The sequence below is a fragment of the Protopterus annectens genome, chromosome 2.part0 (assembly GCF_019279795.1).
Source record: "Protopterus annectens isolate FY-2018-M chromosome 2.part0, PAN1.0, whole genome shotgun sequence".
In the NCBI taxonomy this organism is placed as follows: domain Eukaryota; kingdom Metazoa; phylum Chordata; order Ceratodontiformes; family Protopteridae; genus Protopterus; species Protopterus annectens.
The window spans coordinates 1,432,076,233-1,432,092,292 of record NC_056728.1 but is presented as its reverse complement, the minus strand read 5'-3'; the positions used below and the strand labels follow the sequence as shown (position 1 = coordinate 1,432,092,292).

At 40.0% G+C, this 16,060-nt stretch overlaps 1 protein-coding gene across 1 annotated transcript in view; it reads right to left on the bottom strand.

Annotated features, from left to right (window-relative positions):
* SEC24D (SEC24 homolog D, COPII coat complex component) overlaps window positions 1–16,060 on the bottom strand; it is an 866,900-nt gene that overhangs the window by 95,849 nt on the left and 754,991 nt on the right. The window contains exons 18-19 of the mRNA XM_044061657.1: window positions 12,912–13,050; window positions 3,790–3,908 (exon numbers count right to left, since the gene is read on the bottom strand). Coding sequence (XP_043917592.1) covers window positions 3,790–3,908; window positions 12,912–13,050 — 258 coding nt within the window. The remainder of the gene's footprint in view (window positions 1–3,789; window positions 3,909–12,911; window positions 13,051–16,060) is intronic.

Here is a 16,060-nt window from a genome sequence, read left to right as displayed (position 1 = left end):
ATTCACCCTCTGAGGAAAATAAATTTTGACTAAGAGCCTGAGGACCTTCATTATGCCTCACAAATACATTCATCTTCAAACTCTGAATCATGGGCAGCTCACAACGTCTCTTCTGACTCATGCCATGAAGAGCTCAATTTTGGGAGCACTTTTTATAAGCTGAAATAATATTTTAAATGGGAGGACAAGATACCTGATTCACAAATAAATGGAGTATGACCTCCTAAACATGTATGTGCCTAAACTCTTTGCTATGCCATCCATTTTAGAAGCTCTGGAAGATACTTTTATATCAACTTCTCTGGCTCCAAATTCCCAACCCTCTACCCCTAGAAAACTAGACAGATTTTATAAAGTACCTGAATCTCACAAGTACCCATAGAAAAACATTCATTTGATCCTTCTGTTCTCTCTTTAGATCCAGAGTGTCTAAACTGCTGTCATCCACCAATGCTCTCCCTAATGAAAAAGACAGTAGGGCCAAAGACAGATATGGCAAAAAGTTTACTCATCAGCTGCCCTGTCTTTTACAGCCATCACTATTAAAAGCACATCACTAGATACTTGCTTTCCTTTTTAAATAACATGGCCAATGTGGTTTCTGACCTACTGGACTCCAACAGTAAGTCTTGCTTACAAGAAATGCTCAGCTCTGCAAGACATTCTATTGGTGGGAAGCAGAGGAATCCTGAGAACAAGAAAACAAGCATCACCGCTAAAGATCATTTATGTTGCATGAGACGGTTATTTAGCTAATAACAAATACATTTTAAAATTAAGTGTAACTATAAATCAAAAAATTCAAAAGCCTACAATTCTTTTGATATTATGGTAATGTATAATTTTCAAAAGAATGATATAAAAGCATACTACCATTTTAAATAAAGTTCAAATCCTATGACAGACAAAAAAAACACAAATTCTAAGACTGTAAGTAAATGAAATTAAATTAGATTAGAATTCATGTAAGATTAGTTCAGAATCATAAACCATATTAATACATTTAAAAATTGTATCTCGCCTTCAGTATTTGTGAAACAAACAAAACAGACCCAGAAGAATTTCCTATGGTACTTCCCTATTAAATTAAGCTGTTCCTCTATATCTCGTTAAATAGAGCAGAATATACATTCACCTTTGTGAAGAACATAAAGTCCCCATTTTTTCATTAATATTTATAGTGATTATTAAATCACCTGTTTTTCTTTTGATGATACTGAAGTAGTAGTTACTTCAAACCATCTATTTCTATACTGGAGATCTTTTCATAATTACTGACCAATCCGTGTCCTAGAAAGAAGGTAGCAAATTATTGCTCTTGATGAAGTTGTTAACAGCCTCCAAAGTAGTGAATATTCTTTTTTTGATGCATGAAAGATTTTTATTCCTGCAGGACAGAGTAACTGGACTTTTATGTTACTTTGTTTTAATGCTTTCATAAAGTCCTGGCTGCACAATCATTATCAAATCTTACGTTGTGGGAGCCGATTTTTAAAGGAGCTTTAGTCCACAATGTTTTTAATTCTAATTCCTTGAATAAGAAAGAAAGAAATCTCTCCACAATTGACCGAGAGATGGAAAAGAATTCATAGGAATAGGTTTGCCTACAGCTCTTTGATCCCTTTTAATTCCATATGAAAAGCCTTCTTGTAAATCAAAGAGCTGAGGAATCAAAGATGTTAAAAGACACCATCACTTCAGTTTGTTTTTGACATTACAAATATTCTCAAGTTACATCTTTCTCTGATTTTGAGATCTTCAGTCTTATTAATTAACCAATTATCCTTCTTCAATAAAAATTCTGACTGATTTTCTCCTTCTCTTATTTTCCCATCTATTTAATTTAAAATGGATTCTACTTTAATATGAGAGTTATGTTTATCAATCATCTCTTTTTTTGGTTTATACTATTTTCCTGAAGTGTGTACAATTTTACTGGAAAATTGCCAATTTTAGTGATAATTCATAAAGAGAGGATAAAACTTGTTGAAAGTCCTTTTTCAGGGACGTCTCACCATGCAAGGACTTTCAGGAACTTACTTATTGATGCTAAAATCCAAGAGGTAGGTTGAAGAAAATAACTTGACTGGATTTTCCTCATTCGCTTTGAAATTCTAACTTTCCCCTTTAGTATAGTACTTTCCAACAAATAATGTGCTTTGAACTATTTTGTTGTCCTTTTCCCATATTACCACTACGTTCTCTGCATTAACACTACTGCAATTTCATTATCTTTTTTCAGAATCTCTCTCTGCTGCAGAAGTTTACTGCTTTAACTGCTGGTTAGATGCATGTTTGGAAATAATCCTTAGCATTAAAGGGCAAACTGAGTAGAAGATAGATTTTCCATAGCCTGTTTTTCTCCTCAAATAGGGGGAGGCATTTGTTCTTGGCTGCTTTGCATTTTTATGTTTCCTGACCCTACGTAAAAACAAACAGTGCATATAGTTTCTGGAGTCAAATCAGACATCAGTATAAGTGTTTCATATGTCACTGCACATTCCTGCCTCACAGGAGAAAAGAGACCTAGCATCAAATGGACATAATGTACCTCATTGTAAATCCAACATCATCATCCTGCACTAATCCAGGGAGTGTAACACATCTTTTAACCTGTGGAAATGTTCCCTGTGGCTGTCCCTTTCCTGTGTACAATTAGAAATCACACAAGTGTTTGTAGACCATGTAATTGGTGTGGCAGCGGATCACTGGCTGGGCCACTGGTAATAAGTATGCATGAAGATGCTTCCAGGAATATGGTAAAGCACACACACACACACACACACACACACACACACACACACACACACACACACACACACACACTCAAATGCATACACATACCACCTGAAGGGAAACTTGCTGACACACTAGAGTTAGACAATTTATTAAGAGCATTAATTCTGAAAGGATTTTGTTGCATTTTTAAAACATTCTGTAAAAGATGCATATAAAACACACAATGCTAGTATCTCCACCTCAGAGCTGCAATTGTCTCTCTGGTGACTGCATGTTCTTAGTGAGGTCATCTCTGGACTGATGATGACCTTGATAAGCATAAGAGCACTGATGTTTAGCTGTGCGCCCTTATCATAAGAGCACTGATGTTTAGCTGTGCGCCCATATCATAAGAGCACTGATGTTTAGCTGTGGGCCCTTATCATAAGAGCACTGATGTTTAGCTGTGCGCCCTTATCATAAGAGCACAGATATTTAGATGTGTGCCCTTATCATAAGAACACTGATGTTTAGCTGTGCACCCTTATCATAAGAGCACTGATGTTTAGCTGTGTGCCCTTAGCATAACAGCACAGATGTTTAGCTGTGGCCCTTATCATAAGGGCACTGATGTTTAGCTGTGCGCCCTTATCATAAGGGCACTGATGTTTAGCTGTGCGCCCTTATCATAAGAGCACTGATGCTTAGCTGTGCGCCCTTATCATAAGAGCACTGATGTTTAGCTGTGCGCCCTTATCATAAGAGTACTGATGTTTAGCTGTAGGCCCTTATCATAAGAGCACTGATGTTTAGCTGTGGGCCCTTATCATAAGAGCACTGATGTTTAGCTGTGCGCCCTTATCATAAGAGCACTGATGTTTAGCTGTGCACCCTTATCTTTAATCGCACATGCATTTGTGTAAATTGCCAGCAATTACATGAGTACACCAGTGGGATGATAGTTTTAAATGATTACTAAAAGTACGGTTATCAAGAGGCATACAATTTAATTTTCTAAGCAATAAAATGCACTGATAAATACAAATAATGCCAATTTCTCATATTACTGACCTGACTGGCAGCAGAGGGACTGGCACAGTGTTTTCTGTAGCATGCTAATATATGAGCAGTCTGACTTATTAGAATGTCTCGAACTGTCTTCAATGGTTGGCTTAGGATAGCTTTGTATGCTAAGGAGGAAAAAAATACAAATACATTTTAATGGTCTTTGGAGTTTTGATTTATCCCTTTTTTCTTTGATCCTATCCTAGCATACTTGTGCCCAGAATTCAATACAGACTACCCCCATTACTGTTCAATCCACTACAACCACTGTTACCAAGCAAACTGCATAATGACAAAAGCATCTTGGCCTTCCAAGTAAAGGCTTTTCTATTTAGGGAAAGAGAATTTACTGATCATCAATAAGACTCTGTAGTTTATTAAAATATGCAACTTGGATCATTCTTGTAGACTTAGTGGTATTCAAGAATTAGCACGGCTAAGGCACCAACCAAATGGCAGCAAAGCTCTATTCTCAACCCAATCCTCAAAATTCCAACAGGCAAGGATATGAACTTATAAATGACTTTATCAACCTGCACAACCAATACCCACATATACACATGTGAGTGAGTACACACACACACACGCACGCACGCACACACACGCACACACACACGCACACACACACACACACACACACACACACACACACACACACACACACACACACACACACACACACACACAATTTGGAGGCTGAACATGCTAGAATTTCCAGTCAGTGAAAAGGGTTCCCACAAGAAGAGGACACGTCCCGACTGGGGAGCATAGATAGCATTCGCTAGGCAGGAGAACATGGAGTACTAACTTCACACAGCAAAGCAAGAAACTTTGTGGTATAAAAACAGGCTCTGATTGACTTAGTCATGTTCACCAACATCACCAAAAAGGATCATGAATATTTGTCAGTGCTAAGTGGATTGAGGACCAGGTCTACTCCAACCTATGCCACTGATCTATGCAAATGAAGGGTGAGTTCTATACACCCCTACTGGTCACTGTGTGTATGCCATAAAGCCCAGCAGCCCTGTGTCAGTAAGCTCCTGCATGCCAGTATCCAGTGGCCCAGACTGGGTTGAATGAAAGTTGGGCATTACAGCAATCACTCTGCAATAACTCTTGCACTGAATACATGTTCACTGTCAGGATGCAGTTTGGAAGTCGATGACATGATGGTAAACATAAGTGTGGACATTCTCTTTATCTAGGAGATGAGGAGGCAGCAAGGACAAGAGGGCATTCTTGTAACAGTTGCAGGACCTCCTCAATAAAGTGGGACAAAATGAGATGATCTTAATAACAGAGGACCTGAATGATCATATTGGGACAGACAGCCAGAACAAGATATGACAACTGCCTGGGTCCACATGGTTGGAACAACAGAAATAATGGAGAGCTAGATTTCAGTCGAGCAAAAGCCTTAAGGGTGGCCAACACATGGTGTCCAGAAGAGACAGCCACAAAATTACATACAAGAGTGGCCAGCAGGTAACTCAGATATAGAGACTGCTAGTAAAGAAAAAGCACAGGGGTCAAAGTCATCTTTACTGAAACTGTCAGCTCCAAGCATGACCCACTGGTGGCCACAAACTGCATCAAGTATCTGTTACAGAAGGTACTAATGTCAACACAGATTAGGCAGAACACGTGGAAGTTGACTGGAGAGAAAATACAGGACTTCAACAAAATAGTGATCTAGCACGTCAGGAATTAGAAGAAATATTTTGAGCCAGAGAAGAATGGCAACATCTCAAAACAGCATGTGTGAAGATGATAAACATATGTGATTGAGCAATGTATGGAAATAAGGTCCATAGAAAAGTCGATGGCAGATTGCAAAACTCCATTAATTTCTCAAAAAGAAAGAAGCAATGCAAGAAGAACTGAAAGACAGTAAAGATGGTGTAGACTAACAAGAAGTACTAGTTTAATAACAAAAAGATGATGACAGCAGCTGCAATACAAAAAAACTCTAGCAGCTTCTAAAAAGTGACTTAGCGGATGGAATAAAGAAGCTCTACCAGACTGTAAAGAAGAAACATAAAGATAAAGAAGATAGTTGACAGATGCAATTTATAATGGATTCATAAATTCATAAACTGTTACTAGGCTAATGCCCTGGGGGCCTTTCTAAGCCTACTCAAGTTTTCCTGAAAGAATAATGATATCCTGCATCCAAACAGGATATTGAGGGCCAGGCATTTATAATGCCAGCAAAAAGCTACTCATCAGTCTAGATCACATCACGAGCAGATGAAAGGAGTACTTCAAGAAGATTTTGAATGAAGAAAACCCCAAATAAGCCGCACTGCTACTCACAGAGCTTACAATGAAAGAGGAAGGAGAGCATACCTTAGAAGAAGTATGAAGCACACTAAGGAAAATGAAGCTGGGGAAACAGGCAGGCTCAGATAAACTTACATTTGATCAAGATGCTAAGTACATTAGGGGACAAGTCAACAGCTTCAAGGAGGAGGTGTAGCTGAGAACAGAAGTCTGAAGGGTGACATCAAAATTAGAATCAGAGATGCTGTACTCAACTAGCACAATGTGTCAGGGTAAGTATGTGACAAAAGAATGCCAAAGAAACTGAAAAGGGAGATGTAGAAAACATTGGTGTGAAAAATTCTTCTGTTTGGCGCATAAACCTGGATAATGAAGACAGCAACTGAATAAGCTTGAAGTGATGGAGATCAAATGCCTGATATGGGTAGGAGGACACTTAATGTGGGATAGACAAAGAAATAAAGACATCAGAGTAGAAGGCAAAGGAGTCCCAGTTGCAAAGAAGGTCAAAGAGAAAGAGATTTCATTAGTACTGTCATATGGGCAAAAAAGCAGACAAAGAATTTGTAAAGTAGATTTGGGAGAGATAGGAAGAAAGTAAGAGCAGACAAGGATTTCTGGTCAAGACAAAAGGAAAACTTTTGACAGGTGGGCATGACTACTGAAGATGGTAGGACAGTGTCTCTGAATTAAGTGAGAAGTGACATTTGATGCAACCCCCCCCCGCAGAAATGGGAAAAATATAGGGTTGATGACGATGGCAAATATAAAGAAGAACAAAAGGAGTCAGACTTACTTCTATCCATTACATATGCGCAGGTCCTTCTGTTAAAAAAACGCCTGTTATAAAAGTCTGTCAAGCTACAATGTATAAAACTTCATAAAACATTTGAAAATAAAGTAATAACATTTTATTCACATGTCACTCAGAAAAAAAATTATTCTATTCCAAAACCCCCACAGAAAACAAAATTAAATGTATCAAAATACATAGCCAAAACAATTTGCTACTTCTTCCAGTGGCAGAAGAATCCAGCATTGTGAACCCCATGCTATTACCTTACATCTGTATACATTACTCAGGTAACCAATTGCAGTCCCTTGGTTGCATCAAATCAATGCTCAGGGAAGTGAAAAAAAACAGATCCAGCCAACTGCCAGTGGATGAGCTGTAGAACCCAAGAAAGTGTGAAGACAAGGACAATGAAATACTATACAAAATATCTTGATTTTAGGTATTAGCAGAAAAAGTACATCCAAATGTCTCCAAGTGATAATAAGGAACTGCGAGTTTAAACTGCTGATAGAGGACTGAATTTTTTTGCATATGTCTGACATCGGTATATCTTCTGAAATGAAGCGGTAAAAGGAACACATGAGGCAAAGGCACTCATGATAAATTTTGCACAAACAGAATTTCTGATGAAAGGTACAATATTAAAGACAAAATGCTGTCACTGCTGAAATTCTCCTTTCTGAAGTAAGACTTTATATTTTACACACTGATAAAAAGCATGGATTCAAAGATAAAAAGGTAGCCTGGCATACCAGAGGTTGGTACTAGGCTGTCGGCCCTAGGGCCTATACAAGCCTAGCCATAACAATTCAATGGCTGTTTCTTCCCACACTATTTACTTCCCTGGACCCCTGTCTAGCAGGGTGACTGACGTGATCCCCAGGGTGAATTTCCTTTCTCCCATCCAATCATCAAGGTTCCTTTTGAAGAGGGCCAAAGAGGCGCTCTGCTTGACATGTATGGGCAGTCTATTCCAGAGTCTGGGGAGTCTCTGGGTCAGGAACCTATCTCTCCAGCATGTTTTGTTTATTGTGATGACAAGGTTTAGATCCCTGGAGCGTGTGGCTCTGAGGGATTGGGATTTCTTTAAGTGTAGCATCTCCAACAGCTCTGGGCTTGACATGGCCTTGTATGTTAAGCAGAGATCGCCTCAGAGTGGACGATAAGTGACAGAGTATAGCTGGAGTTGTTTAAGGCAGTCAGCATAGGGCATCTGCTTTAGGCCTGTGATTCTTTTAGTGAGGTATTTCTGCGGGCTTTCCAGTTGTTGCAGAGATACATACCAAATGGGGCGTTGTATTCTATAATGGGTCTAATGAGGGATGAGTACAGTGGGACAATGACCTCCTTTTTTCTGGATTTAAAGCCCTTAGTGATGAGGTGTGCCACACAGAAAGATTTCCTGACTGTTGTGGCGATGTGGTTATTGAAGGTGAGACCATTGTCCACCTGTGCCCCTACATCTCTTATCACACTTTCGGTGTTTAGTGTACTGCCACCTATGTGGTAATTCACGGGTACATGTTTGTTCTCAAAGGGGATAACTATACATTTCTTGGCATTGAGCCCATGGCTCTGGCACCAAGCATCTGTTTCTGTAAGGCCCTTTTGTAGAGTATCAACATCATTTGGAGATACAATAATGGCTCCCAGTTTGCAGTCATCTGCGACCTTTGTTAGCCAGAGTCCCTTAGTGTTGGCCTGTACTTCAGAGAAGTAGATGCTAAACAAGAGTGGTCCCAGGACTGAACCCTGAGGTACTCCACTTGTCACTTGTCTGGAGCTGGAGTCAGCTACTTTTACAGTGTGGGTTCTGTCAGTAAGCCAGTTGGCAACCCATCGAGTAATGTAGGGATTAATGCCCAGCTTATTAAGTTTATCTATGATTCCAGAGTGGGGGATGGTGTCAAAGGCCTTGGTGAGGTCCTGATAGGCTGTGTGGACTATTTACCCTCGTCCACAGCTCTGGAGACTGGTTCGAAGAAGTCAATCAGGTTCAGGAGACAAGATCGGCCCTTCATGAACCTAAACTGGGTGGGGTCCAGTGTTTGAAAGTTGCCAATGTCTTTGTTTATAAGTTCCGTGATAATACGTTCCATGGCCTTGCAGATCAGGATTGTCAGACTGATGGGGCGGTAGTTCTTGGGATCCACGGTGGATCCCCCCTTATGGAGTGGGATAACTGTAGCTGTGCGCCACTCAGTGGGCATGAAGCCTGAGGTGAGGGTATGATTAAACATGACACTTAGGTGAGGTGCCAGTTTATTTTGTAGTTCATGTAGTAGTATACAGCCCGGGATGTCATCTGGTCCCATGGATGCTGTATTCTCAGCTTTGGAGAGTGCGCTTTTTACCTGTGTGGCCGTTATTACTGGAATTTGGCAATCTTCCGGTATTGAGATGGGCCATTTAGGGGGTGAGAGGGAGGTGAAGTTGGCACTGAATCGATCTGTCAGGATACTGGCAATATCCTTGGGATCAGTATATTTAATGCCATTCTGTTGTAGCTCAGATCAGATCTGAGCATTCCCATTTAGATTCTTGACATAGTTATAGAATGCCTTGTGGTTGTCTTTGGAATCTTTGGCAATTTTATTTTCGTGACTAGCTTTGGAGGATTTTATGAGGGATCTCAGCTTCTTACTGAGGCTGGTAAGTGAGTTTTTTGCATCATGGGATTTTCCTCTTTTCTGCAGCAGTTTCTTCCTTTTGTTGTAAAGTTTGTTTATGGCAGGGGACCACCAGATTGGCTTCCTTTTTTTGGAGGAGAGCATCTTAGTTCTATTTGGGATGGCACGATTCATGCATGAGTGGATGTGCTCGTACAGTGCCTTAGTGAAGGACTCAGCAGTCGAACTTTCAGTTCCCGTCTGCATGGGTGTCATGAAGTTTGTAACTTCAGACTTGAGTAGCATGAAGTTGGCCTTGGAGAAGTTTTTTATGGAGGTTTCCTTACTGGGAGATGGGGGTGGGATGTGGATGTTAAGGGTGATTAGCTTATGGTCTGACCTGACCAAGGGGGTGAACATAGGTGTGGGGAGCATCAATTTCCCATGTTGGTAATGACCAGGTCTAGGATATTGGAGCCACTGGTGGGACTATGAATTAGTTGATCCAGAGCGTTGGAATTTATGAATTCCAAGAACGGTTAGGCAAAGGTGTTGGTACACGAGTAGTTTTCTCAGTTAATGGCAGGGTAGTTGAAATCACCCAGTATTAGGGTGTTTGATTGTATATTAATATTTTCCAGTATGTTTAGAAAGGTGTAATGAGAATCTTGGGGCATGGTGGGGGATCTGTAGCAAGCTACAATTTGGATTGCAGTCATACCTAGTATTAGCTGCACCTGGAGAATTTCAGATGCATTGTGTTGGGCAACTAACCTGGTGGTGTGAATATCCTTGGTGAATATGGACACTCCTCCACCTTTAGTGTTTCGATCCTGGTTTGGTGGCCGAAAAGTGTGGTAAGAGTTGTAGCCTGGTATTGCAGGGGAACTCTCTGTACTGCACAGATATCGATGTTCTCCATTTTTACGAGTGCCTCGAGAGAGTGCATTTTGAGGTTTAGACAGCTAGCACTGAGTAGCATTACCTTCAGATTTTGCATGTTTGTACCTGTTACAGTGGTGGTTTTGTCCTTTGAACTTTGCCTAAAAAAGGCACTATAGGGGTGGCAAGAGCCTTAGCCAGTAACCTGAATCCCAGGGGCGACAGGTGCAGACCATCTCTGGCAAAGAATCATGGTCTGTCGATCATGTTGTCCCAGGCAGACAGATACTGATCCCCTTTGAATGACACAAGAAGCTTTGCCAATTGTTGAAGTCAATCATTTTGTCCTTATATTGTGGTATCATTCTGGGCGAAGGTAGGATGCTACTCAGGGCTAGGGTCATACCTGCCTGAGCCACATGATCCAAGAGCTCTTCCATGTCTCTTTTCATGTAGTCCAGGGAGGTACGTCTGAAGTCATTCACTCCAACATGGACAATGACAGAGTCAAATTTGTACTTGTTGTGGAGTGACTTGAGTGCATGAGTTATGTGGCGGATCCTGGCACCTGACAGGCAGCTCACTGTAATTTTCTCCTTGTTCAGCCTGGTGAGTGGGACATCAGTGTGTCTGACTATAGAGTCACCTATGACTAAAGTGTTAGGTACGTTGCCTTGCCTTAGGGGCTGTTGCTGGGTGGCACAGTGGTGTTGTGAGCTATGTGACACTTTGGATGTGATTGGTGTTTGTTTGCGTTTCAGCTTCAGAGGTCCTTGTTGCTTGGGCAGGTTACAGTTAAGGGCCTCCGCATATGTGGATTTAGTGTTGGTGGTGTGAGTTTAGAAGGGCTATGTGTTGCTTGAGGTGTAGTGCAGGTGTTCAGTCATTATGGCAAATCAAGTACTGCATATGTTCCCTATGTGCTCTGTTAGGATGGCAACAGGCATACCACTGACTTTTCTACTAAGATCTTTAATGTACGGGCCACGATAGAGAAAGTGCTTTTTTTCTGCAAAAACTATATGGATCACATTTCTAATTCTAAAATAGACATTATGAAGGGGGTTATCAAGAAGTGGCTAACTTTTTAAAAGTTTGTAGTTGATATGGTAATTCTTTTCCTGTATGCACTGCCTTCTGTTTGGCTCTGTCGAAACAGCAACTATGCTCTTCATTTGATCATTCAGAAAATTATTCTACTGTATTACAGCACTTGAAGAAAGTTTGTAGAGAAGGGAAAGCAGTAGCCCAGGGAGGTGTTCTGAAAAGCAGTACTTTGCTGTTCTGCTTTGTGCACAGGCAGCCTGACCTCCTTTGCTCCTGCTCCCTCCTAAAGATGACTCCAGCCAACAGATTCTTATTGATGAGCTGGTCCCATCAAGTAGGGAAACTCATAGTCTGATTAGCAGGTAAGGGTATCTGAACTTGTGGGGCAAACCTTTTGACAAAAGGTTAAAAGGTTAAAAGTTATGCATTATAAAAGATAAAAAAAATATATACAGTAAAATTAGTTTTCTGCAAATACTAAGCATCTTTCTCCCAGCTAAGCCCAAATCTACTTTGAGAACAAGGGACCAACTGTCAACTCTCTGGTGGTATTTTAAGGATCTATGACAGACTGGAAATGTTTTTACAAACAAATTCTTCTATGCAGCAGGATTTATATCATTTACCTCTACGTTTGAGTATTAACAAGTTGGATACCTGTCCAAGCAACAGTGTCTTTTTCTGTGCAAAAATTTGTTTCATTCGAGGAAGTCATGTCCTAAAGTGTGAAGACCTTCAACATAATTTGCTTTGCAGAAATAAGCAGTGGGTCTTGTTTTCATTTGGAATCTGATAATAAGAATCTGGTAGTAGAATTACTGAAATAGTATAAGCTTACATTTGTGACATCTGCCAGAGGATACAGACCTCAGCCACTGTGCCTGCAAATCAAGTGATTAAAGGGATCACCAGGATTCAATCACTATGACAACTAAATTGATATTCTTTGCAGAAAACCACAGAAATGTGTATGGATGTTGAATGGTTATTTTAGCTGGGACTGCAGTTATTAAAAAGCAATTGGTTTGGTGGCTTGTCAGTTTTAACCAAATGCTTATGCTGCTCACTCTAGGAACATCTGCTTCGTGTGCTTCTTAAGATGACATTTTCTGCTGAGACCTCACAGTTCTTCTCCATTATTTTACTCTGTGATATCTGCCCCAGATAATAACCCAAACATAAGTGGTTGTACTTTTACTTGAAAACTCAATTTTCTTTTACTTGTCTTACTCTGTGCAATTAATCTGATTTTGTCTGTTTTATTTCCATCTGAGATATACAATCTATTGAGGCAGGATTATGTTCACAAGCTAGTGTATCTGGTAATATCATTGCATCAAAGATTCACAATATGTCAGCATTTTACTACACTGTTCTGCAGAACAGAGGCTATCCTGTGATCCTTACAATGAACATCACTTTGACAAATAGAAGATAGATATTGGTTACAAATAGTAAATTAGAATAAAAATGTTATTTCAGTGGAACAGGAAGAAACAGATATTTACCTGATTTTGCAAAAAAGTTTATAAGAGCATCTGTTTCACAGCTCTTGAAGAGGTCACTTAGTTGGGTGCTACAGTTTAGTCCAGTATTAATTATGCGAATGCGTCTTTGTCCACAGACTGTGGTATAAAGCAAAGCACACTTGAAAAAGAATTAAAATAACTTAAATTAGCAGTGTAAACAACATTAACCTTTGTATATTTTTGTTACAAGGTGCACTATTCCATACTGTAGTTTACAAACATTTATATTTTTCCCAACCAGACATGCTAAATGTATACGGTTAAAATACTGAGGGTAAATAAACATGCTATCATCAATTACAACACATTTCTTTTTGTAAAATGCAGAACAACTGTACACATTGATTTAAAAAAAATGCTCATAGTCCAATTTTTTTTACATTTCTTTAATGCTATTACAATCAGGACTGATAAAAAAATAAAAATAAAAACTAACATGATACTATTTAAAGCTCAGCTATGTTTATTGTTGGCAGTAGTCATAACACTTGGGATTTCCTGACATATTAACCAAGTATAAAACCACCAAATTACAATGAACAACAACCAAAAGGTCAATCGGCAAACCAATTTATTCACAAAGTTGAACGCTTTCATCCCAACTTTTCAAAGGGATTTCATCAGAACTGTTCTGATGAAGTCCCTTTGAAACGTGGGATGAAAGTGCTTAACTTTGTGAGTAAAGCGGTTTGCCGATTGACACTTGGGATTTCTGCTACAGATCAACCACTGTTTTGCCTGACTTTCAGAAATGTTCATCCCTCTTGGCCATATGAATGCCTTCATATGCAGACATCACTATGTCTGGGGTACAAAGGGATTACCATCTACAATGTCTTCAGTTCTTTCTTGTCCCTGCTTGCTCCATGGATCTGGGCTAAGACCAGAGCAGGTGCTGCTTATGTGACATATACCCTCCATATTGGCAGTCAAGCTAAAATGACCCCTGATGCTCCTTCTCCAGATAAGTTAAATAGGGGTATGACTTGTAGGGATAGTACAGACTGAAGGTGAGGAGCTTGGTGACTGGATGCCAACCCCCACCCCATAACAGTTACAGAAAAGGAAGGTAGTGGGAGGAAAGTATAAACATACCATAACATCTACAATTATACTAAGTTCACAAGGCAATGCTATTATGGCAATTGTATTATTCACTGCTGCAGTATTGATAACAAAGATTCCCACAGTTTACAGACCAGTGATTTGCTGGCCACGAGAAGGTGTGGCTTGTAAAGTATGACTGTTTCCTGCCCTATCTCTAAAAGTCAGGTTCAAGCTATATTTTTTTCTGAAGTTGAGGCAGATAACAAAGAAGCTGTTTCCTGAAGGCCAGGTTACTGCACCCCCCCTCCCAAGGAGGGCAGTGGTGGCTGCTGTAGCTCTTGTGAATTGGGCTTTCACATGGCATGGCACAATTTTGTCATGGAAAAAGTTACTGAAAGCTATACTGTGAGACAGCCATTTAAAGATGATTTGTTTAGTGACAGGCCTGCCCACTTTAACATTTTGCAAAGTCTGAGAAGAATTTCCTGTCTGCTTTAGTCCTTTCAAAGTAAAATGTCCATTGCCTATGCACATCATGGGTATGCAAGATCCTTTCCTCCTTGTTCTGTGCAGTGCTGTAGAATGCAGGGTGGTTAACAGCCTGATTTCGAGAGACATACATAATCACTTTGGGAATGAAGGTTGGGTTGGTCTGTAGCGTTACGCTGTCCTTGTGGAAGATGTTGAAGGGTTGCTTTCACGTGAGGGCCTGTAGTCCTGATATGCTTCTGCCTGATGTAATTGCCATCAGAAAGTCAGTTTTCCAGGTTAAGAATCTTAGGGGGTATGAAGGCAGCTGTCCTGGAGTAAAATTTTGTGAGCTGCTTGCTTTTTGGAGAAGGACAAAGTTCCCCTTCTGGCACACATCACTTGTGGACCAAATCCAGAAATACATCCCTCTTCAACATCCATTCATGAACTTTTACTGTTTTGCTTAATTGGTCTGGGGTATTCTCATAAGAATAGATCCAAGATACTCTGAAGACAAAATAAACATATAATAACAGTGAAGCGTTACTGAACAAAACTAGTAACCGATATAAAATAACGCTATGGGAGGTCCAGCAAAGGATAAATAATCAAAGTTTACTGAGTGATTTCATCCCTCTAAGGAGACTATTTCAGAATAAAAAAACAACTCTAAATACTCCTAGGCGAATAATCCTATTGGATGATTTTTAATCAATTATAATTACATACATACTAAAACAATTAAAATCCATTGTCAAAAAGGGAACAAACTTGTCCTTAATTGTTTTAGTACGTACATATGTCTGTTGGTTCTTGCTATAAGTACGTAGAGGTAGGAGTCTGAGGTCTAGCATAACCAGTGAAGAAGCTGTGAAGAAAGAGCAGAGGCAGAAGGGCATGCAGGGGCATTTTTAGAAACTGGTTTAACCTTGATAAGTCTAAGACTGGCCTTCCAGGGACATCGCTTCATAAGTAAGTACAAAGCTAGCTGCCCTTGTAAAACATTTTAAGCCTTACTAATTTCCCTTAGTGAGAATCAAACCCTGCATCTCTTGTTCTTGGGGTAACCACCTTAACCATATGCCATCTCCTCTTGGGACTAGGTAGAGTCTCGAATAAAACCCTACGCATTCTTCCTGCCTTGATGCCTTCTCTATAGCCCAGTCTCAGAAGTTCCACCTGATTAAATGCCTTTGTTCTCTGAGAACCTTGATCCTTTTATAAACTGTATCCTTGCCCATGGTTATCAGAACCCAAGTGTCCTGAGAGATTTTTCTCCAACTATTAGAAACAGTCTGAGATTGCCCCCTATTGTTTTGGTTGAGAATTGAAAGTAATGTGTTTTGGAAGGGTGTGGGTTGGGGTGGGATTTGTGGTGTGGTAAAGAGAAAAGAGGAGTTCTTTTAAATCACAGCTGTTCCTTAGTAGGGTCTCACATCTGAGAGTCCTCAGGCCTCTCTTTTTGGTTATCTTGCCATTTTCTCTTGACAAATGCCTTTCTTCTTCTTTGGTTGCTTGTCTTCATCTTGCATCCAGAGGATGGACCAAGTCTTAGTATGGTAGTTTCTAATGTATTTGGCATGGTAATGAAACAACTATTTTAAAGACTG